At 40.8% G+C, this 23,931-nt stretch overlaps 1 protein-coding gene across 4 annotated transcripts in view; it reads right to left on the bottom strand.

Moving 5' to 3' along the window:
• Window positions 1-43: 43 nt before the first annotated feature.
• PRC1 (protein regulator of cytokinesis 1) overlaps window positions 44-23,931 on the bottom strand; it is a 37,235-nt gene continuing 13,347 nt past the window's right edge. The window contains exons 4-15 of one of the 4 annotated variants that reach the window (XM_010593817.3): window positions 22,747-22,980; window positions 22,498-22,668; window positions 21,899-22,048; window positions 21,463-21,610; window positions 17,060-17,196; window positions 14,211-14,306; window positions 13,337-13,483; window positions 13,005-13,115; window positions 3,887-3,997; window positions 3,115-3,291; window positions 2,747-2,788; window positions 44-1,224 (exon numbers count right to left, since the gene is read on the bottom strand). In XM_010593817.3, coding sequence (XP_010592119.1) covers window positions 1,153-1,224; window positions 2,747-2,788; window positions 3,115-3,291; window positions 3,887-3,997; window positions 13,005-13,115; window positions 13,337-13,483; window positions 14,211-14,306; window positions 17,060-17,196; window positions 21,463-21,610; window positions 21,899-22,048; window positions 22,498-22,668; window positions 22,747-22,980 — 1,596 coding nt within the window. In that variant the 3' untranslated portion in view covers window positions 44-1,152. The remainder of the gene's footprint in view (window positions 1,225-2,746; window positions 2,789-3,114; window positions 3,292-3,886; window positions 3,998-13,004; window positions 13,116-13,336; window positions 13,484-14,210; window positions 14,307-17,059; window positions 17,197-21,462; window positions 21,611-21,898; window positions 22,049-22,497; window positions 22,669-22,746; window positions 22,981-23,931) is intronic. The other 3 variants (XM_010593822.3, XM_010593819.3, XM_010593821.3) reach the window with 3 other exon arrangements.

Here is a 23,931-nt window from a genome sequence, read left to right as displayed (position 1 = left end):
ACAAACACCACATTACATCTTTTTGGAATGTAAATATACACATCTTAATTTATTTTTAAGCATATATTTATATTTTAAAAACAGGACATGGATACGGACGACTAGCTAGCATGGCTAACAGAGCCAAGTTTACACCGCTAAGTTTTGAGAACCATTTAATGTGCTGACAGTAGTACTGCTGCAGGCAGACAGGAAGAATAAATAACAGTGCTTTGGGGTGGGCAGTAGTGATTGACGGCAGAGTAAAAAAGGCCTCATCGTGGCCACTACGGCAGGAATAACTCCCAAGTACTGACGTGTGCAAAGTTGCAGGTCTCCACAACAGACATGGCCCAACCCGTCCAAACAGCCTCCCAATCTGGCTGACAACTGCAGGGGTAGAAGAACTCGGGCAAAGTGGGCACAGGGATGAGGGGACTGGACCCAAGAAAACTGTGAAGAAATAGGGTTCAGACAAGCACATGTGTTCATATACACAAACCCCACCCCCCCCCCGAAAGGGCATTGCACTTATTAACACAACTGTACACAATTTAACAAAGGTGCTCCCAGCCTCCCTGTCATTTCTTTGGCAGTAGGTCAGGCCACCTCAACTTCTGACACACAAAGACATCCTCATCAGGAGAAACGCTGTCCTGCGTAGCAGGGACAGGCCTTCAGGTGAGAGCAAAGCTAACATAGCTACAGCCTTAACTGAACATCCCTACACAAAAAAGATGTTAATTGCTAATTACAAGTATACAAGACAGAATCACTTCATGTCCCATACCCCAAGGATGGGCATAGCAATCATTTTCCTACACAATGGTAAAATAAAACAAGCTCTTGATCATGCTTCAACAAGTGAAATTATGGGGTATAGAAAGAAACTAGGTTTCATGCTAAAATTTGCACTCACTGCTATAAACTAAGTTTTAATGTATTTCTTGAGTCAAAAAAAAAAAAAACCCCTAAGTCTCTAAGGACCTGCTGAGTCTACGATGGGACTTGCTTCTATAATACCTGTCATGTCTTTATAAGTTAGGCCCATGGTAATGGACTCCATCCAGGGTTTCAAGCAAACCTAAACTGAAGAGTAATTAAAGCCACCCCTGTGTAATGAGGTCCAGTCTAGGCACAGGAAGCCACAGCTGGCTGACTGATCAGGGCTTCTCAGGACTGGATGTTAGTCGAATTGAGGATTCTAGAAGTAGCATCAGATTTGGAAGCCTTTGAAAGTTCTCGCTGTTGAAAAATAAATAACACATCAGTGGTAGTACTGCTTCTATTATACAGCACCCTCCCTTCTAGTGTGGTTAGATGTCAGCAGAAGATCCCCTGAGGGCTGTTTCTCTGAGACAGAGGTCCCCAGCCCAGCACAAGCTGTTAGGAACAAAAGGTGAGGTACTCTGGGGACTATTCTATTAGACACAGACCAAGCATGTGTGCACACATATTGACCCCTGACCTCTTCCCTCAGCCAGTCCATTCTGTTAAAATCTCTCAAAAGAGAAATCCCTTATACTTCACAAAGCTACACTCTGAGTTGTCAAGCTGGGTAAGCAACAAGCTTCGGTCTCTTGAGCCCTTTATAAAACGACAGGCCAGACCACATATCTACCAATCCTTGGGGCTGAGGGCCTTGTAACCTGCTGGTGATTTGATCTCATGCTGGAGCACATGGTATAGAAACAGATTAAGCATGACTGAACCAGTGAGAAAGACAGATGTTAGCAGGGGTCAGTGTACTGGCTTTGGTGCCTGGTGGAGTCTACCAGCCATAGCAACCAAAACAAGATGAGGATCCCTGGGACTAGCCACAGAGACAAGCAAGCACATTTAAGTGGATAAATTAGGGCTTGACCAAGCAAACAAAAAAAGAGAAAGCCTTGACCCACTGTCAGCAATCAGCTAGCCAGAGTGACATGCACCCACTTCTACAGGTAGAACCACCAGCCATGCAATTTGGAAAAAGTGCCAGAATATGAGGCTAGTAGCTTCAATGCTCAGAAGTAGGCAAAGGTCTCAGGCAACTGTCCCATTCTCCCTTGTCACTGCAGCAACAAGAGAGATGGCACACTAGACTTTAATGCATCATTCCACTGATGGCAGTCTCGCTCAATAGGTAGATAGGGAAGAGAGAACACAGATTGTTAAGTAAAGAAAGATACTGGGAGCTGAAGAGCATTCTGGAAAAATGACTTTCTTCCAGTGCCTTGTATATGCTTTGGCAGCTCAGTGTGGTAGAAATAGGGAAGGCAAGGAAATGAGCATTAGGTTAGTTTAGATGAGACAGAAAGTTTAGCAATTCAGCCCTGAGCAGTTAGTAAGGAATATACTCCAGGAAATAATCAGCACACAGGCCAAGAACCTCATGATAGGCAGCACACAGCTGGGGCTCCCCTCCCCACATCATCATTTCCAGCACATTACAGGCCTTTGATGTCACAGTTGGGGAGTGTGGAGGTTTTCTGTTGTGAAACATGATAAAAAAAACTTTGCCTGACTTTAGCGTGGCTGAGAATCCAATTCAAGTCTGAACACATTTTCTTGTTAATCAGCAGGTCGATCGGTTTGCTGGGAACTTAGGCCAGTGTTATTTTTGAAGTCTGTAAAGGAATTCCTGCTACCTTTGTAAAAAAGGTTGTATGATAGTACAGTTGAGATTATTGGTTAGTGTAGCCCTTTGTCCAGATGGGAATGAAGCCAGCAGGTGACAGATCAGTTTGGAAAAGGGACATGGGACATGCAGGGTTGCCATACAGACCTGAAGCCCAACAGTGGAGCTGTCAGAGAGGGATGGATCCTTCTAAGAACAAAGAATTAAGACGATTACCAAGAACTCCACCAAGAGAGCACCAGGGTAGTGATTAGGGGAGTCACCTCCTGCAGCCAGGGAATGGTATATCTTAAGCAGAAGGATCCAGGTTAAATGTCTAGTTGTTGCTGCAACTTCCTTCCTACTCAGACCCCTTAGCCCACCCCCACCCCCGCCATGGTCAAGGCAGGAAAGGGATTCTCAGCCTCCAAGGTGATTGTCCTAACTCATTGCCTAGGTGCCCTTGGGAAGATATCCACCCTGCCCCAACTGTGTGCTCCCCAGAGACTGGTAGATATTTAGAAAAGGTGAATTACCGCAAACTCAGAATAGGTGCTGGCAACAGAATTAATGCTGAAGTTGCGCTGGAGGGGGGTCGAGTCGGGGTACCCACCGCTCAGGAAGCTGCCATTGAGCTCCACGTTCTCCTTGTTGGCTCCATACCTTCCGGCACGGGGTGTTTTCTTCCCCGAACAGGTGGCAGTGACAACTGGCTGCAGAGAAAGAAAAGACATCAATGTATTATCCTTATAATGACTACATTAAAAAATATCCTCAAATGGTCAAAGGCTAATGCCATCTTATTATTCATGTCTCTGTAATCCTGTATTTTTGGCTTAAAAAAAATATGAATTTTTAATGATTTTTAGAACACCTATCTTAAACTTAGTCTGCCAAATATTTGAAACAACACATTTTAGCACAAACTCCCCCACCTCCCATCTTATGAGTACCTGACTGCATCTAGTGATCCAGTGTCACTGGGCTGGAGCCCATGTGCAGGGAACCAGCTCAACACCAACTGAAGACTGGGCTTTGACTTAAGCATATGGACCACCACCCAATATTCATTTTCCAGTCACAGGACAGCCCTTTCCCATGTGCCAGTGGGGCCCATGCTGACCATTCTCTTTCTCTTTCTTTTACTTAGTTTTTGAACCATTATCTAATGATTAGCTTACATCTGTCAATTCTTACCATCTCAATAACTGAATCCATGCATCTCAGAAATTGAAATAAGTATGTGGGCCTTCTGGTAAATTTAGGACAAGCAATGTTTGGGGATGTTTATACACAAAGCATACTAACCTTGCTGCCAGAAGGTGGAAGTCGAGACACAGGGGAGCGGTAGACTGTTCCCCCTAAGACAGGTCGAATGCTGCTATTGGCTGTAGCGTTGGATATGGTGGTAGTGTTCAGCTAGGAAGAACAGATTACTGATGAGACAACATCCTCAGCATTTCTAGCTGCCTGTCTACAGAGAAACGAGTATGGAAAGCAGTCCGGGAAAAACGGGTTTCATAGTGAAGAGCCTGCTGTGTCTAATACTGCATAGCTCTAAGGAAACCTGTGAAAACTTTCAAAGCCAATTTATACCCACCCAGTTGATGGAACTGTAAAATAGTACAACCACTTTATATCTCAAAAGTTCAACACACACCACTCATATGACCCAGTTATTCCATTCTCAAGTTTTTAACCAAGAGCAGTGAAAGCATATGTCTATACAAAGACTTGCACACAAACGTTTATAACAGCTTTATCTGCAATAGTCAAAAAATGGAGACAGCCAAATGGTCACCAACAGGCGAATACATAAACAAATTGTGTGGTACGTTTATATGACGGAACACTGCTCAACAATAAAAAAGAGTGACCCATTAATACACTCAACATAGACGAATCTCAAAAAAAAAAACTCTGTTGAATGAAAACCAGCCAAAATAGAATACATACTGCATGATTCCATTTCTATAAAATTTTAGAAAATCCAAACTAATCTATAGTGACAGAGAACCAATCCATGGTTCCAAGGGGCTGGGGTGCAGGTGGAGAAGGGAATACAAAGTGGTATGATGAACTCTGAAGTGATGGGTATGTCCATTATCTTGATTGTGGTGATGGTTTAATGGTATACACATACATCAAAACTTATCAAAGTGGAGTAGTGGAGACAACATGGCACTATAGACAGAACACCACCCCATCCCTCCACAGCAAAGACTTGAAAAACTAAGTAAAACAGAGATAAACCTCAATCCTGAAACCCTAAGAATCAAATGAAGAGATAAAGAACTCAACCAGGCACTGAATGGAATAAGAAACTGAGAGAACAGAGAACAAGGAGAGATACGAAGTAGAGGTCTCCTACCAGCTAATACGCCATGAATTTGCCATCTTGGACTCCTGTCAGAGATCAGTGGACAAGGAGTGCAGGAAAGCAGCTTCATGGAGCTCCCAGCAGGAGACAGAGCACCCACTGGACCTGCCCCGCTGCACCATAGCTGAGTGACTGGTCCTGCCCATTGGACAAGGTGGTGAGAAGTATCATGCCCACAGACAAGCAAACAACAAAGAACACACAGCCCACCTCCTCAGATATAACCAAATAAAACAAAAAAGCAGGATGAAAACAAACAAATCTACAATCAATAAATGAAGAAAATAACTACTGAATGTCCCAAAGACAGCAGACAATATCAAAACATATAAAAAACATGACAGGGTGGTTCCAGTAGGCATTCAAAATAAAACACCAGATGACTTTCCAGTAGAAAAAAAGGCACTGAAACTACCTGATAGGGAATTCAAATATCTAATATTCAGAGCTATCCAAGAGTTGAAGGAAAAAGCAGAAGAAAATAAGGAAAAGATAAACAAAACCATGGAAGAGGCAGACAAAATCATGGAAAAGACAGACAAAACAACGGAATAATTCAGGAAAATTATATACAGAAACAACATGTCAAAATAAATTCACACCTAGAAATCATACAAAAACAGCAATTAGAAATCCAAAAGATAAACAATGAGATTTAGGAAATAGTGTCACAGAAGGTCTGAGAAGCAGGTCTGAAACAATGGAAGACAGGATCACAGAAATTGAAGACTAAAACTTGGATACCACTTTGAGGAAAAATCAGAAAAGAATGAAGAAAAATAATCCCTGAGAATGATGTGGGTGGGATACAATCAAAAGCCAAACTCTGTGAATGATCGCAGTTCCAGAGCAGGCAGAGAAAATAGAAAACAAAATGGAAAAATTGCTGACAAAAAATTTCCCTAATATCATGAAAGATGAAAAGCTGACCATCCAAGAAGTTCAATGAATCCCAAAAGGATAGACCCCTAAAGAAAATCACCAAGGCACATCATAATCACACTTGCTAATACCAAAGACAAAGAATCCTGAAAGCAACTCGAGAAAAACAAAAAGTCACATACAGATGGGAAACTATAAGACTAAACTCTGATTACTTGGGAGAAACCATGCAGGCAAGAGGGAAATGGGATGACATATATATATATAAAACCTTGAAAGAAAAAAATTGCCAACTGTCATGGATTGAATTGTGTCCCCCTAAAAATATGTGTAAGCTTGCTTAGGCCATGATTCCCAGTATTGTGTGGTTGTCCTCCATTTTGTGATTGTAATTTTATGTTGAGAGGATTATGGTGAGATTATAATACCACCCTTACTCAGGTCACCTCCCTGATCCAAGGTAAAGGGAGTTTCCCTGGGGTGTGGCCTGCACCACCTTTTATCTCTCTAGAGATAAAAGGAAAGGGAAGCAAGCAGAGACTTGGGGACCTCATACCACCAAGAAAGCAGCACCAGGAGCAGAGCGTGTCCTTTGGACCTGGGGTCCCTGCACCTGAGAAGCTCTTCGACCATGGGAAGATTGAGGACAAGGACCTTCTTCCAGAGCCAACAGAGAGAGAAAGCCTCCCCTGGAGCTGATGCCTTGAATTTGGACTTTTAGCCTACTTTACTGTGACGAAATAAATTTCTCTTTGTTAAAGCCATCTACTTGTGGTATCACTATTATGGGCAGCACTAGATGACTAAGACACCAATCAAGAAAAATATATCCCGCAAAACTCTTGTTCAAATATGATGCTGAAATGAGGACATTTCCAGATAAACAGAAGTTAAGGGAATATGTAAAAACCAAACCAAACTTGCAAGAATTATTAAAGGGAGTCCTTCGATTTGAGAACAAACAACACAGAAATGACAGCCTGAATTTAGGACGCAAGACTGCACCAGCCAGACACCAACCTAGGAAATGAACTCTCAAGGATTACAGACACCAACCTAGGAAATAAACTCTCAAGGATTAATCAAAACTAAAACATTTACAAAACATCAGAACAATAAAAAAGGGAATAAACGGTATAGGTACAGAACTTTTTAATGGAGAGGAAGGCAAGGTGATACCAAGTAATAAACGACTGGTTCAAATTTAAGAAGATAAGGGTAAATTTCAAGGTAACCACAAATAAAGTTAATAAACCTATTCATCAAAATAAAGGAGAAAAACAGTCTCAGTAAACACAAAATCTATTTTAAAAAAAGAAATCACAAACAAAATGTTCAGCACAGGAGCAACAGAGAAAACGTCAGCACCACAAAAAAAGCACTAAGAAATGACAGCAATAAGCTCACACCTATCAATTTCAGTGGGTTTTATCAATAATTACACCAAATGTAAATGGCCTAAATGCACCCATAAAGACAGAGAGTGACAGACTGCATAAAACAGGATCCATCAATATGTTGTCTACAAGAGACACAATTTAGAAACAAAGATGTAAATCTATTAAAAATCAAAGGATGGAAAAAAAATCTATTAAGCAAACAGCTACCAGAAGAGTAGGAGTGGCAATACTAATCTCAGAAAAAATAGACTTTAAAATAAAATTCACCATCAAAGACAAAGAAAGTGTCTTAGTCATCTAGTGTTGGTGTAACAGAAATACTACAAGTGGATGGCTTTAACAAAAAGAAGTTTATTTTCTCACGGTAAAGTAGGCTAAAAGTCCAAATTCAAGGCATCAGCTCCAGGGGAGGCTTTCTCTCTCTGTTGGCTCTGGAAGAAGGTCCTTGTCCTCAATCTTCCCATGGTCGAGGAGCTTCTCAGGTGCAGGGACCCCAGGTCCAAAGGACACGCTCTGCTCCTGATGCTGCTTTCTTGGTGGTATGAGGTCCCCAAGTCTCTGCTTGCTTCCCTTTCCTTTTATCTCTTGAGAGATAAAAGGTGGTGCAGGCCACACCCCAGGGAAACTCCCTTTACCTTGGATCAGGGAGGTGACCTGAGTAAGGGTGGTATTATAATCTCACCATAATCCTCTCAACATAAAATTACAATCACAAAATGGAGGACAACCACACAATACTGGGAATCATGGCCTAACTAAGTTGATACACACATTTTTTGGGGGACATAATTCAATCCATGACAGAGGGCATTATATAATGATTAAAGGGATGATCTATCATGAAAACATAACCATAATAAATACCTACGCAACCAATGACAGGCCTCCAAAATAAATAAACTCTAACAGCAGTGAAAAGAGAAATTGGCTGTTCCACAATAATAGTAGGAGACTTCAACACACCACTGTTTGTAAAGGACAGCACATCTAGAAAGAATCTCAACAAAGATACATAAGATCTAAAGGCCACAATCAGTCAATGTGACCTTATATACAGAACACTCCACCCAACAGCTGCGAAGTACACATCCTTTTCAATGCACATGGAATGTTCTCCAGTGTAGGCCACAAAGCAACCCTCAACAAAATCCAAAACACTGAGATAATACAAACTATCTTCTCTGATCACAATGGCCATCAAAGTAGAAATTAACAAGAGGAAAAGCATGGAAAAAAATCAATTACATGGAAACTGAATAAACCCTGCTGAAAAACCACTGGGTAGTAGAAGAAAATAAAGATGTAATCAAAAAATTCCTAGAATCAAATGAGAATGAAAACACATCATACAAAAAACTTTGGGACACAGCAAAGGCAGTGTGCAGAGGTCAATTTATAGCAATAGAGACATCAAAAAAGATGGGACATAATCAAAACATCAGCTATACAACCTGAATGAATAGAAAGAGAACAGCAAAAGCAGCCCACGGCCACTAGAAGAAAGGAAATAATAAAGATCAGAGCAGAAAGAAATGAAATAGAGATTAGAAAAACTATAGAAAGAATCAACAAAACCAAAAGTTGGTTCTTTGAAAGGATCAACGAAATCAACAAACCACTGGCCAAAATGACAAAAGAAAAACAGGAGAGGATGCAAATAACCTAAATAAGAAATGAAATGGTGGACAATGCAACAGATCCAACTGAAATAAAACAGATGATAACCTAGAGGAAATAGACAAATTTCTAGAAACACATTACCTACCCAAACTAACACAAAATGATGTTGAAAATCTAAACAGACCCATAACAAGAGAAGAGACTGAAAAGGTAATGAAAAAAACTCCCAACAAAAAAAACAACCCTGGCCCAGATGGCTTCATTGGAGAATTCTACCAAACACTCAGAGAAAAGCTTACACCAGTACTACTGAAACTATTTCAGAACACAGAAAAGGAAGGTATACTTCCGAATTCATTCTGTGAATCTAGTGTAACCCTGATACTAAAACTAGGCAAAGACCTTACAACAAAAGAAAATTACAGACCAGTATCTCATGGAGATGCACCAATTCTCAACAAAATTCTAGCCCATAGAATTCAGCATCACATCAAAAAAATAATACACTATAGCCAAGTAGGATTCATACCAGGTATGCAAGGATGGTTCAACATTAGAAAATCAATCAACGTAATCCACCACATAAAAGAATCACATGATCATCTCAATCGACGCAGAAAAGGGATTTGACAAGTCCAACACCTATTCCTGATGAGAAACTCTCAATAAAATAGGTATAGGAGGGAAATTCCTCAACATAATAAAGGACATCTATACAAAACCAAGAGCGAACATCATTCTTAATGAAGAGAGGCTGAAAACATTCCCCTTGAGAACAGGACCAAGGCAAGGATGCCCTTTATCACCACTCCTGTTTAACACTGTGCTAGAAGTCCTAGCTAGAGCAATGAGGCAAGAAAAAGAAATAAAGGGCATCCAAATTGGTAAGGAAGAAGCAAACTGTCCCTCTCTGTGGGTGATATGATACTATATATAGAAAACCCAAAAAACTCCATGAGAAAACTACTGTAACTAATAGAAAGATTCAGCAGAGTAGCACAATACAAGATAAACATGCAAAAATCAGTTGATTCCTATACACCAATAAAGAAAATCACAAAAAGGAAATCAGGAAAACAATACCATTTACAATAGCCCTAAAAAAAATAATACACTTGGGAATAAATCTAACCAGGGATGTAAAAGATCTATACAAAAAAAACTATAAAAACAACTGCAAGAAACCAAAAGACACCTAGATAAATGGAAAAACACACCATCTCATGGATACGTATACTCAACATTGTGAAAATGATCGTTCTACCCAAAGCAATCCACAAATACAATGCAATCCCTATTCAAATACCAATGAGGCTCTTTAAAAGAGATGGAAAAACTAAACATTAACTTTATACTGAAAGGGAAGAGGTCCCAGATAAGTAAAGCACTATTGAAGAAGAAGAATAAAGCAGGAGGACCCACACTACCTGATCTCAGAACCTACTACACAGCTACAGCAGTCAAAACAGCCTGGTACTGGTACAACAACAGATACATTGACCAGTGGAACAGGATTGAGAACCCAGATGTAAATCCATTCACCTATGGTCACCTGATCTACGACAAGGGCCCAAAGTCCATCAAAACGGGAAAAGTCAGCCTTTTTAACAAATGGTGCTGCCAAAACTGGATGTCTATCTGCAAAAAAAATGAAACAGAACCCATGCCTCACATCATACACAAAAACTAATTCAAAATAAATCAAAGACCTAAATATAAAACCAAAAATTATAAAGATCATTGAAGAAAAAATAGGATCAATGCTAGAGGCCCTAACACACGGCATTAACAGGATACAAACTATAACTAACAACACACAAACTCTAGAAGATAAGCTAGATAACTGGGATCTAAAAATTTTAAACACTTAAACGCTCCTCAAAAGACTTTGCCAAAAGAGTAAAAAGAGAACCTACAGACTGGAAAAAATTTTTGACTATGACAATTCAGACAAAGGTCTAATCTCTAAAATCTACAGGAAAATCCAACACCTGTACAACAAAAAGTCAAATAATCCAATTAAAAAACGGGCAAAGGAAATGAACAGACACTTCACCAAAGACATTCAAGTGGCTAACAGACGCATGAGGAAATGTTCATGATCACTAGCCATTAGAGGAATGCAAATGGAAACCACGATGAGATATCATCTCACCCCAACATTACCGGCACAAATCAAAAAAACAGAAAATAAATGTTGGAGAGGCTGTGGGGGATTGGAACTCTTATGCACTACTGGTGAGAGTGCAACCATTTTAGAAAATGGTATGGAGCTTACTTAGAAAGCTAGAAATAGAAATACCAGCAATCCCACTCTTAGGAGTATATCCTAGAGAAATAAGAGCCGTCACACGAATAGACATATGCAAACCCATGTTCATTGCAGCATTGTTCACAATAGTAAAAAAAACAAACAACCTAGGTACCCATCAACAGATGAATGGATAAACAAACTATGGTACATACACACAATGGAATACTATGCGACGATAAAGAACAATGATTAATCTGCTAAGCATTTCACAACATGGATGAATCTGGAAGGCATTATGGTGAGTGAAATAAGTCAATCTCAAAAGGACAAATATTGCATGAGACCACTACCATAAAAACTCATGAAAAGGTTTACACACAAAAAGAATCAATCTTTGATGGTTTCAAGGGAGCAGATGGGTGGGGATGGAAAAACACTAAACAGACAATAGACAAGTGGTAGCTTTGGTGAAGGGTAAGATAGCACACAATACTGGGGAAGCTAGCAAAACTTATACAAGGCAAGGTCATATAAGCTCTATTTATACATCCAGACTCCCTGAGGGACCGAATTACTCGGCTGAGGGCTGTGGGGACCATGATCTCAAGGAACATCTAGCTCAATTCCCGTAACAGTTTATAAAGAATATGTTCTACATTCTCTTTGGTGAGTAGTGTCTGGGGTCTTCAAAGCTTGTGAGTAGCCATCTAAACTATTCCACTGATCTCACCCCCTTGTGAGGAAGGGAGAATGAAGAGAACTAAAGATACAAGGGAAAGATTAGTCCAAAGGACTAACAGACCACAACTACCACAGCCTCCACCAGACTGAGTCCAGTACAACTAGATGGTGCCCGGCTACCACCACCAACTGCTCTGACAGGGATCACAATAGGGGGTCCTGGACAGAGCCTGGAGAAAAATGCATAACAAAATCCTAACTCACAAAAAAAGACCAGACTTACTGGCCTGACAGAGACTGGAGAAACCCCTGAGAGTATGGCCCCCGGACACTCTTTTAGCTCAGTAATGAAGTCACTCCTCAAGTTTACCCTTCAGCCAAAGATTAGACAGTCCCATAAAACAAAACAAGACTAAATGGGCAGGCCATAGGCAAGGACTAGAAGGCAGGAGGGGACAAGAAAGCTGGTAATAGGGAACCCAAGGTTGGGAAGGGAGAGTATTGACATGTGAAGGTGTTGGTAATCAAAGTCACAAAACAATATCTGTACTAAGTGTTTAATGAGAAGCTAGTTTGTTCAGTAAGCCTTCATCTAAAGCACAATTTAAAAAAAAAACTTACCAAAGTGTACACTTTAAATATCTGAAGTTTATCATATATCAGTTTTACTCATGACAGCTGCAAAAATATTTCTCAAATAATAATAAAGAAAGAAAACCCCAAATAATTCTAGATGCAGTAGAAACCACGGGAAAAGCATAACTATTCAATACAGGAGACAAAATAGGAAATATAGGAAAATATCTGTGTGACTTCAAGTCATGGATGGATTTCTTCCAAGGGACAAGAAGTCCAAGCCATTTACTAAGCATGAAAGTCTTCTTTCACATGTGAGCACACAGTCACTTGTTGGAATTACAAAATGATAGGCCACTGAGCGTTTTCATCCTCGCACACTGTTGGCAACTATTCACTCCACTGAGTTTAAGACAGGGATTTAACAACTAGTACACATCAAAGGTGGCCACTCCTCAGCTGTTGCTATCAAACCATTCCGTCGAATCAGCTCCAGTCTTCCATCAAATGGACTCAACCTGAAAGGTCAGAAAAACCCTTTCCCATCTCTTCTGTCCTAGAAGGCAGAGATGACCGAGAACCCTAGCCTCAACATTCCCTCGTAAATGGTGGTTCACAAAGCCGCGTATTTACCTTCCGAACTTTGCCTGGTGTGCTGGGAGCCAGTCCTCGACGCTTACTGGGCGTCCGGGGAGCGCTGCCATAGAGCATCTCTGTCTCTGTCTGCTTCTTGTTCTTTAGTTGCTGTGTGAAAGTCAGATGCACAGTGATAAATTCCAGAAAGAGAGCAGGTCTGGGGTGGGATAAGAAGCCATGGCCAGAAATCTAGTACCAAGTCTTTCTACTCGGCGCTAAAAGGAGCTGCCATGGGTTACTTGCTTTTTAATAAACCCTCATCCCTGTTAGAGGCTCTAGGCTGCTCAAATTACTGTCCTCCCCTTTTCCCAGTTTGTGTTCATACATACTCTTTCCTGCTTGGCTTTCTCCTTCTCCAACCGATGCATCTCCCATTGTTCCATCACATACTCCATGAATTTCTGCCCATTCACCACAAACGCCTTTGAATGCTCCTGTTCCCACGTTTCAATCCGTGCCTTCAACTCCTCTTCCAGCTGAGACCAGAAAGAAGGACATGTTAATTACGTCAGATCTTTGGTGTGAACCCTGAATGAAATAATTCTCCTAGAGAATTACTCCTCCCCAGAGCATCAGTAGCCTAGCTTCAGCTAGTTGGACCTGCATGCATATAAGGTAGAGTGGCCAGAAATTAAAGCCTGAGGATGGTTCATTCACAACACACATGAAGGTGGAAAAGGGCGAGAACTCAGTCTGGCCACTAAGGTTCCGGTGCCTAAAGTTTGAGGCAGCACCAGTGAAGATCAGTAACGTTAAAACAGGCAGTGTACATTAAGAACACGGACTACTGGATCAGACTATCAGGGTACCTACTTCCTACTGGCTGTGAAAAGTTGCACAAAGTTACTTAATTTCTTGGTGCCTCAGTTTCCTCATCTACAAAAATGGAAATAACTTCATAGGAATGTTGTGAGAATGAATTACTAACAAATGGAAAGTGCTCTAAAACAGCAGCACTTAGCTCAGTAAACACTGTTATTATTATTAAAATACAGAATAGTAAGGAAGTCCACAGCCCTTTCTCTGAAGGTTGCCTTTGCATTCAGTTTTGCCTACACTAGGAAGGTCCAGTACATAGTTATAATCCCTGTCTAATCTTTGGCAGAGAAGACAGTTTTACAGCAACACAATCAAAAGTAAAGGGTATACAAAAAGCGAGATACCTTGTAGCCAAATAACAAAACCTCTTAGCAACAATACTACCTTAGGGAGTGTTTTCTGGAGTTTGGCACGTTGCTTTTCCTCTTTTAGAAGATTTCCTCCACGGTTTGTAAATCGGCTTGGATCTGAAGCCTTTCTCTGTGCAAAACACATTTTATTAGACTAAAACCTAAGATTAGGCAGATCAATTACTTCTGTTAAGATTCCTTGCTCTTATAAAATGATACAGGTGATTAAGGAGACCTGAAGAAAGCTTGACATTCCCTCCCGCTCTCGGTAATGAAAAATTCATATTCTAAGGCAGGAGAATGGGTGTGTACGCTCCAGGGAAGAAAAATAATGCTTTACTTCATTTATCAAAAAGACTCATCACTGGGGGCCAGGAAAACTACCGTTTCCTTTTGAACCTAAAAACGTAAGGCAGGCTTTAATATTTAACTGACATCATCAGCTCCCTTCCTTGGAGTGGGTGTCTGAAGATTACACATCACCTATCGGATTCAAGGTATCCAGAGGAATAAGTGGGTGGTCTATACACCGAGGGACAGGGCTAGTGGCACCTCTATTTGTCTATTCACCTCTGGCAGACTGGGACTGAATGCGGCTTACAGTCTAGAAAACCCTATGGAGCAGTTCTATTCTGTTACATGGAATCGCTACGAGTTGAAATTGACCCAACACCACCACCTAACAACAACAAGAAGGAATTTATAGGTATCTGTCTTTTACTACATTAACCCTCACAAAATGGACAAGTAGCTTTTTCAAAACGTAAAGTATTAAGTGTCTCATTCTTTTTAACTTTTGTTTTTTTTTGTTGTTGTTCTTTTATAATGTACACAGTATTCAGAACACTAACACAAGGAAGCATATAATTAGTGCATAAATTAGGTATATACACTCAAAAATGAGGTAGACAATCAGAAAAATCTAGAATAAATCTTAATAATTTGGAGGACAAACCTGTAAAGAAATTTTATTTCTGTTAAAGACTGCTTGCTTGGTGACTGCCTATAAGACCCTAACTAGAGGAAACAGGAATTCATTTCTTATTTTTTCTTAAATCCTGGCAGAAGTTGCTTCTTTGGCTCTTTATTGATATACCTCCTATTTGTTCTCAACCAGAAGTAAAGAATAACTGTTCTTAAATGGCTGTAGGATTTCACATAGTCTCATCCACTTTTGAGTCCTAGTTTCCCCACCTGCAAACTTGAAGGGGTTGAACTAAAGATTCTTTAAAGGCCTCCTCTTCAAGCTCTAACAGGGTCGGCGGCTGAACCTGAGAATGAAGGAGTCCTCATTTTGAGCCCTAGGTGCCTCGCTTGCCTCACCCTGGCCCCAGGCCAGAACTCTAAAATGCTTTTTGAGAACCTGTTCACATTAAGTCTCCATCAGAAGAAAAGGAATTCAGAGTATATAAATATGCTCCAATACTCGGACAACTTTTTAAGAAAATAACAAAAGTTGACTGCCTTCACATCCAACTCTTCTCTCCATCCTTCGTAATAGAACCCAGAATCCAGGGCAGCAATTCACCCTGATTCCCCAGCAACTGGTGGGGCATGTAAACAGAGTTGCTGTGAAGAGGTCCGGGGAAGAGTCTGAAGTAGTGAAAATGCATTTCCTTTAGTGTTTTATTATTAGAGAGAATATATTTTCTCATTTGTTTTAGTATAGCTGTATAAGCTGTGATTAATCTCTAGTCCTTGGAAAACGGTGCAGGCTCTGCTCAAAATAGAGCTGAGCAGCCTGTTCCACTCTTAAACATAACAAACACCCTAATACCTTACAACAGGTTTTCCCCTATTCAAAATAGGTGATTGAGAGCTTGACGTAACTAACGCCATAATGATGGTCTAAGTAATCTCTAAACATTTTCCTACTGCACCAGCTGCACCGGTCTCTTCCAAACGGGTGCGGAGCTATCTCAGCTCCTGTGGCCTTGGTCTCTCTTCTTTTTTGGTTCTCTTGAGAAATGGCCTTCAGCCTGCAAATGGACAGGAAGGCTGTCTGGCATTTTTAATCTGCAACTTTCTTTCTTTCTCCCTATCTCAGCCACAGTGGACTTAGCAAAACAGTTCCACTAGCCGAGAGATTCTTATGTGAGTTTTTCAGCCTGTTACAAATATACTGATTACAGTCCAGACGCCTGACATGCATTTGTTTAGTTTAATAAAGAGTTTTTTGTAGCTGTTTTGTGACGTGTAAAACCATCTGTAGACCACGTGCTCAAAACATTAGGTAACCCTGATCTTCCCCATATAAAACCCTCCCATCAACCCTTTAGGGTAGACAGAATTTGGGAGAAATTTAACCTCCTCTGTCTCTTGAATACCGGTATTCAATAAAGCCCTCTTACTGCTTACCTCCTCCTGTCTCAGTATTAGCTTTCCAGCAAGCAGCTCGAACCTGCAATTTGCGGTAACAAGTCTTTAAACGGAAGGGGCAGTGCCATCACACTGCCTGAAGTGAGGGAGCTCTAGCGGCCATCTTGGACCTGAAGATGAGGTCCAATGCTGGCGGTGCTGGAGAAGCCTAAGACCCTGCTGATCGCGTGGAACTGCAATACCTACCTACCATGGCTATTGTTCTATGGCAGTGGAGTAGGATGTGGGCACTCCAGAGACTGCCTACCTCTGGACTCCTTTTATGCAAGAAACTTCTAGCTTATTTATGCAAGCCATTAAATTTTTCCCCCCCGCATATAAAAAAATAATCTTAACAAATACGTATGGGTTAGTGTATTTCATAAAGACTTAGTGATAAAGTCAGGTTTAGAGACCTCATAAAGAGCAAAGGAAACTGGACTCTGATTCCACACAGGGCAAGCTTTCTTGACACTTCATTTTACTCCATAGAAAAATAAATAAAAATAAAAACTGGGCCAGTACCTCAAACTCTAGGAAAAGCTTCCAGCTTTCTTCCCACTTCTGAACACCTTCAAAGAGTTCCTTGTGAACTTGGTAGTAGTTTCTTAACCGTACAATCTCAGCATCGTGGAGCTGGAGCAGATTTTCTGTGTAGTCCTCTGTAAGACATAGGCCCAGTAGGTTTGAAAAATCCCTCTAGTGTTTTGTATCCTAATTTACAAATGCCCCCCGCAATGATTTTTCTTCCTGATAAGAAAAATGATACATGAATAAGTATATATATTGTAGATAACAGGAGCCAGGTTTCTCACCATCAGAAAAGTTACAAATCAGTAAAGGAGAAAGGCTAGAATGAACTCTGTGGTGATGGATGGAATTGGAATAGGAGGTATGAAGAATTATGCAAAGACAGACAGGTACAGAAATAAATACAGACTGGTATGTACAGGTGTTAGTATATCTACATCTATTTCCTAGCTCTGTCAGCTGAGAGCCTAGAAGCAGTGACACCAGAGGCAATGAGGACACCTTGCACCCAGATCTTGATTTTTAAATATCATTGTTCAAGAAAAGGAACGAAGACTCCTTGGAAAAATAGTTGATTCTAGGGCTGGGGCAGGGAAAATACAAATTGAGCTTGGAACATCTTATCGCTCCAGAAAGTATGGATGTGCCTGAGAAATGATGAGGACATGCAGAAAGGGCACAGGAGTGAACATGAAGGAGTTCCCAAGGGCAAAGCTGGAAGAATAATTTCAATAACAATTTAATAAGTGATATTATTGGATTGTAACCCACAGAATAAAATATCCATAGATCCATACTGATGTGAATAAATAAGGGAGAGAAGAGACAGCTCTTCCTTACAGCTCTTCCCCTTATGTGGGGAAGATATGAGGGAAATAGAAATCACCATTGGGCAAACGCTAAAAATCACTTTTGCAGGCATGAACCACGGATGGATAAGAAAAGTAGTGTGCGAAGTATGATGAAAATCAGCACACTTAATTATCTCAAAGTAGCTTCCCACAAGATAACTTATTAATTACAAGGGGAAAAATAGTTAGCTACAGTGGAGAAATCTAGATGACACCACCTCAAAGTTATCATCACTAGAAATAGGACAGGTCAACAGCATGTACCCCTTCCTATGAAGCACTGGAAGGGCACCACATCACAGAGACGGTAATCTTGTGGCGATCTATGGTAATCTTTCAAAAATTGCAAAACCTCAATTGATCATGAGAAAATATCAAACAAACCCAAACTGAGGGACACTCTAAGAAACAACTGATCGGTACCCTTCAAAAGTGTCAAGGTCATGAAAGAAAAACAAAGGCTGAGGAAAATATCACAGATTGAAAGAGACTATGGAAACATGACAACTAAATGCAATGTGCAATGCCGGGTTGAATCCTGGACCAGAAAAAGGACATTAGGAACAAAGCTACCAAATTTGAGTAAGGTCTGTAGATTAGTTAAGAATATTTTAATCAATATTCATTTTCTGGTTTTAGTCATTTTACTATGGTAATACAAGACGTTAACCATAGAGGAAGCTAGGTGAAGAGTATACACCAGCTCTATTATTTTTTCAACTTTTTTATAAGTCTGAAAGTGGCTCTCCACCTCTTCTAGTACGTGATGCCTCTTTGGGAATTCACTGGTAGTTACAAATCTGGTATTACAGAAAAATGCACACAAGTGCCCTTGCATACAAATACACAATTTTTCATAATTTCAGGGGGTCTCAACTCTAAACATGGGCTTCCAGAACATGTGCCCTATAGGATAAAAATTCAAGTCCCCCAGCCATCACATCTTATTTGTTTCTACCATTACACATCTCACACCGTTTGCTTTATTTATCATGTTGTGGTCCCAATACTGAAGCTACTTCAAAAAGTCATAGAGTATAATATATGTTGGGTTTAACTCCTGGTTCTGCCATTTACTAGCAGTGGAATTTTGGGTAAATTACTTAACCTCTCTATACCTCAATTTCCTCATCTGTTAAACGGGGATAAATAGTTAATAGTAGTACTTGCCTTATAAGATTATTGTGTAGATTAAATGATTAACATACACCACACAGAATTATGTATGGTACATATCCAAACCAAACCCACTGCCATGGAGTCGATTCTGACTCAGCAACCCTAAAGGACAGAGCAGAGCTGCCCCATAGGGTTTCCAAGGCTGTAAATTTCTATGGAAGCAGACTGCCACATCTTTCTTCCTTAGAGCAGCTGGTGAGTTTGAACCACTGCACCACCAGGGCTTCTCTGGTACATAACAAGTGCTTGATAAACACTAGCTAAGATTCTTGTAAGGACAAATCATAAGTCGTCCTCTTCCTGCCTTCTCATAGCATAAATAATATACCCTAGGCCCTCGAGACTTGCAAGGGCTATATGTGGAGTACTTCACAAATCCACAGACCAGCAAATACCCTAATATCATAAAATTTCTCTATTAAATACACATGCTACGATGGGACAGAACAATGAACAGAACCTGTGGAAGTGCCAACACAGGGTCAGCGTGACTGAGGGCACCCCCAATTCCTCAGCCTTCTAGTATACTGACAGCAAAATGACATATTACTGCATGCTTTTGATGACTGAAATCATGGAAAAAAGAAAACTGAACACACTAAGCCTGGAGGGACTAGGGACCAAGGGACTAGGGTATAGAGGAAAATGATTAATATTCTCAAAAACGTGTGTCATCCCCTGCCTTGTGTTATGGCCTATGAGGGCTGAGGGGGGCAATTGCCACTTAGATGGACTAGAATAATGGGGCCACCTAACGCCAAAGGAATGGAGTTGCCAAGGCGAGGCTGGAGCCCAGGGCCAAGAGGCTTCTACCCAGAATTCAGAGAGCAGGGCCAACACCCAGAGTCAGGAGGGCAAGGCCATTGCCCAGATGGTTCCAAAGAACAGAGGATTATTTTCAAGCCTAGAAAGCTAATGTAAATTGTTCTGCTGAGTTTTGGACTTGCTTCGTGCCTGTTATCCTTTCTTTCCCTCCAATTTGTAATGGAAATACCTATCTTGTGCCTGTTCCACCATCGTTGTACTTTGGAAACAGATAACTTGTGGTCTAGATTTCACAAGTTCTCAGATGAAGAGGATTTTGCCCCAGGATGGAATATGCCTAAATTTCACCTTACCCATATTAGATTTAGATGATTCAGAAGATCAGATCTTGGGCTTGGAGTTGATTTAAGACTTTTGGGATGATGTGATGCGGTCAACGTGTTTTTCACGTAGCAAGGACATGAATTTGGGCAGGCTTTTATAGGGTGGAATATTATGGATTGAATCATGTCCCCCAAAATGTGTTCTAAATCCTATTCTCTATGCTTATGGTTATAATCTCATTTGGGAATGGGTTGTCTTTTTTATGTTAATGAGGCAGGATTGGGTGTGTCTTGAGTCAATCTCTTTTGAGATATAAAATAGATTAAACAAGGGAGCAGAATAGAGATGGGGGAAAAGAGATGGCAAGCCACGTGAAGACTGCCCGGGAGCAGAAGCTCAGAAGAGATAAGGACCTTCCTCCAGAGCCAACAGAAAGAGAAAGACTTCCCCTAGAGCCAGTACCTTGAATTCAGACTTCCAATCCCCCCTAAACTGGAGCCCTGGTGGCCCAATAGTTAAGAATTCCGCTGCTAACCAAGAGGTTGGCAGTTTGAATCCACCAGCTGGTCCCTAGAAACCCTATGGGGCAGTTTTACTCTGTTCAGTAGGGTCACTATGAGTCAAAATCAACTTGATGGCAATGGGTTTGGTTTTTTGGTTTGAACTGTGAGAAAATAAATTTGTTTGTTAAAGTCACCTACTTGTGGTATTTCTGTTGCGGCAGCACTAGAAAATCAAGACACCTTGTCTTAGATTTCCTTCATATTCTTCCTTTCTACCCTGTCCAGCCAATAGAGGGTTGGGTCACAAAAAATGTCTAAAAACATTTGTTGAATTTAGCTAAGACGCCCTCCTCTACATATTCAATTTAGGTCAGACTAGAACTCTGTTGACCTCTAGGGGTCAGACTTCCTGGGTTCACATGTGGGCCTTGCTAGTTATCTGCTGTGTGCTTCTGGGTTGAGTTGCTCAACCTTTATGTGCCTTAGTGGAGGTAATATTGGCAAAGGTTTGACAATGCACCTGGCATAGGGTAAGCACCTGATAAACTTGAGCTTTACAGCTACAGACTACAGTGATATATTGCTTCAGAAAGCAAGACAGCCCATATTTCCCAACAGCATTTGTATATGCTTATTTCTACAGGATTGGCAGTTTACACTGAATGTCTTAAACGGAGAGCTGTATCTGTTCAGGAGAGATGATACTTCCTGGTGAATGTCTGAGCTTGCAAAAAAAGTGAACAGGCTACATGAAGACCACCAATTCTGTACCAACCAGCATAATAAGGGGCAAAAGCTTGTCTCTGCTCCTGGCTGTAAAAACACAGGTCCCAGTACTGAGCCAGTTCCACTCGAATTGCCTCAATCACTTTCTTCATGTTTTGTATCTTCAATTCTTCCAACCGATCCACTTCCAATTGCAACTAAAAGGAAGAGGCCTGTTAAAGGTGCTTGTTACACTTTCACATTCCCCTTAGCTCTCTCCCCATAAAATTACAATCCGAAGCCACAGAGGTAATCGACACTCTCTATGATAACAATATAAGAGCCAGAAAACTAAGGAACGTATACAAAAGATAGAAGATGAGCATCCTTTTCTGATGCTTGTCTTAAAAGTAGATTCGCCCAAGGCAGAAGCTGGTAAATACCCCAGACTTGATACAGAAACACTCTTGGAAGACTACTGCCCCAGCGCCTACTGAGTTTCTCACCGCTTTCTTGACCTTGGCTTTTGACCCAGTCATAATCGTGGCCACTGCTTCTCTTTCTTCTGCAGGTATTTGCAACCTGTCCCACAGCTCTCGGATCTGAGCCCGCAGCCCCTCACACACAGCTTCATTTTGTGATTTTCGCATTTCCAGCTGCAACAGAGAAAGCCAGTGGTTACTCACAGCAGGGACTCCACCACAAAGCAGGCTTCCCACAAAAAAAAGGTCTGGCACCTAGTTGAAAGGAAATACTTTTACAAGTGTGAAACACTGTGTTTTCATGACTTCTGAATATAAATTGTAAAGATGTCATTATGGTAGTGTCTCAGGCCCTAAGAGTAGGATTCAAGTTTTGAATTAATTCTTTTTCTCAGTTCAGCACTAGGCTAATTCAAATGCCTAATATTTTTCATCCAAATTTAAATTTCGTACTCTTAGAGCTACATGTAAATTTGTAGAAATCACGTGTATTACTATCTTTATCCTCCCTTGTTTTCTAAACCTATATTGACTTTTCTTTAAAATACGAAAGAAACAATTGTCAGTTTTTCAAATTGCTGTGTTCTGTGGAGATCTCAGACCACAATTTAAGAAGGCATTACCTGCCGTAGTAACTTTTGTAGTGTTGCAATATTCTCCAAAGATAAACAAAAGGCATCTTCATCTTCACACACCACATCTCTTTCAAAGCTTGTGTCGGGGGTGTGATCCAGTTCTTCCATACACAATATGATCTGTCGCTTTATGTTGACAAACTCCTCACGTCTAGATGCCTACAAGACAAGATAATTCTAAGATTCCTAGAGAAAAGCCAAACTGCCTTTTAGGAAGTATGAATGCAGGCAATATACCTTTGTTTCCCTTAGAGTCGCCACGTGTTGTCTGAACTGGTTCAGCTCTTCTAAGCTGGGAACTGAGGTGCTGTCGATGGTATAGGAGGGCATGCAAAGAATTTCACACAGTTCTTGATCTTGTTCCTGAAGTAGTTTCAGTTCCTGTTTTCTCTCCTTTTTCTGTTTTCGCATCAATTCCACCTGAGTGCGTAAATCCTTTTCTAGCTGCAAGATAGTTGTCTCTCCTTCTTCCTGTAGAAGACAACGCACCATTGCTATAATGCTCCAAGTGAACCTCTTCAAAAGAAGAGAAGGACAATGGAAGAGGGCCAAAATGAAGACTTTTAGTTAAACGTAGTCAGTCAATGGCCAATAGAGCATGGCACAAAGAGGGTTCCCTAACGAAAGTCTCTGACAAGGGAAGGTACTAGGTACCAGCATACTTCTGCAAGAGGTGAAAACTGGTTGCAAAGCTTGCTTTGAGTTAGCTGTAGGATGGTATATCTAGTTCATAGCTAAATGCTCATCCTACTAATCCTACTAATTAATTTAGGTACCACCATGGTAAACAGAAAAAAAAAAACAGTGCCAGTTGTACAGAAGTTTACACTTTTTTATTCAACCTTGGTAAACTAGAACTTTCATGTAATTTAAGGGAGATGTACCATTATACAGCTAACTTCTCATCCAATTGCACAATGAAAGTTAAAAACAAAAACAAAGACTAGAGAAAGAGAAACCTGGGATCCAAAATCAATTATATTTATGTCATTTCTGGTAAGGTCCAGATCACTCCACTGATGTCACCGTCTCCCTGACCTCTCTTGCCTGCCAGGTATGAATTATCTTTTTCATGGTGGTCTTCCTAATAGGCTGTCTCCATCTAGATACCCAGGCAGTTCTTCCTACATCAGAGAGAGTGACCTGAGAACCTTACTGAACAACCCCAGCCACCGTGTGCTGTCCCCGCATGCACATCTACTGTAATTACCTTTCCAAGCTCTGCATTTGTCTGATATTATATTATGATCCTGATAACTACTTATACTGGCTCTAACCAGAGCTGTTTTGGGATCCCTGGACCACAATATAGCAAACTCTCAGCTACATACACAAATAATCACGGCATGCTCTGAACTCGACTACGCTCTCCTGAAATTTCAGCTTTTGAGACATTTCTCCTGAAGTAGTCACTGTGGCTGG

Source organism: Loxodonta africana, chromosome 13 (genome assembly GCF_030014295.1).
Source record: "Loxodonta africana isolate mLoxAfr1 chromosome 13, mLoxAfr1.hap2, whole genome shotgun sequence".
NCBI lineage: Eukaryota > Metazoa > Chordata > Mammalia > Proboscidea > Elephantidae > Loxodonta > Loxodonta africana.
This window is presented reverse-complemented; position numbering and strand designations above follow the sequence as displayed.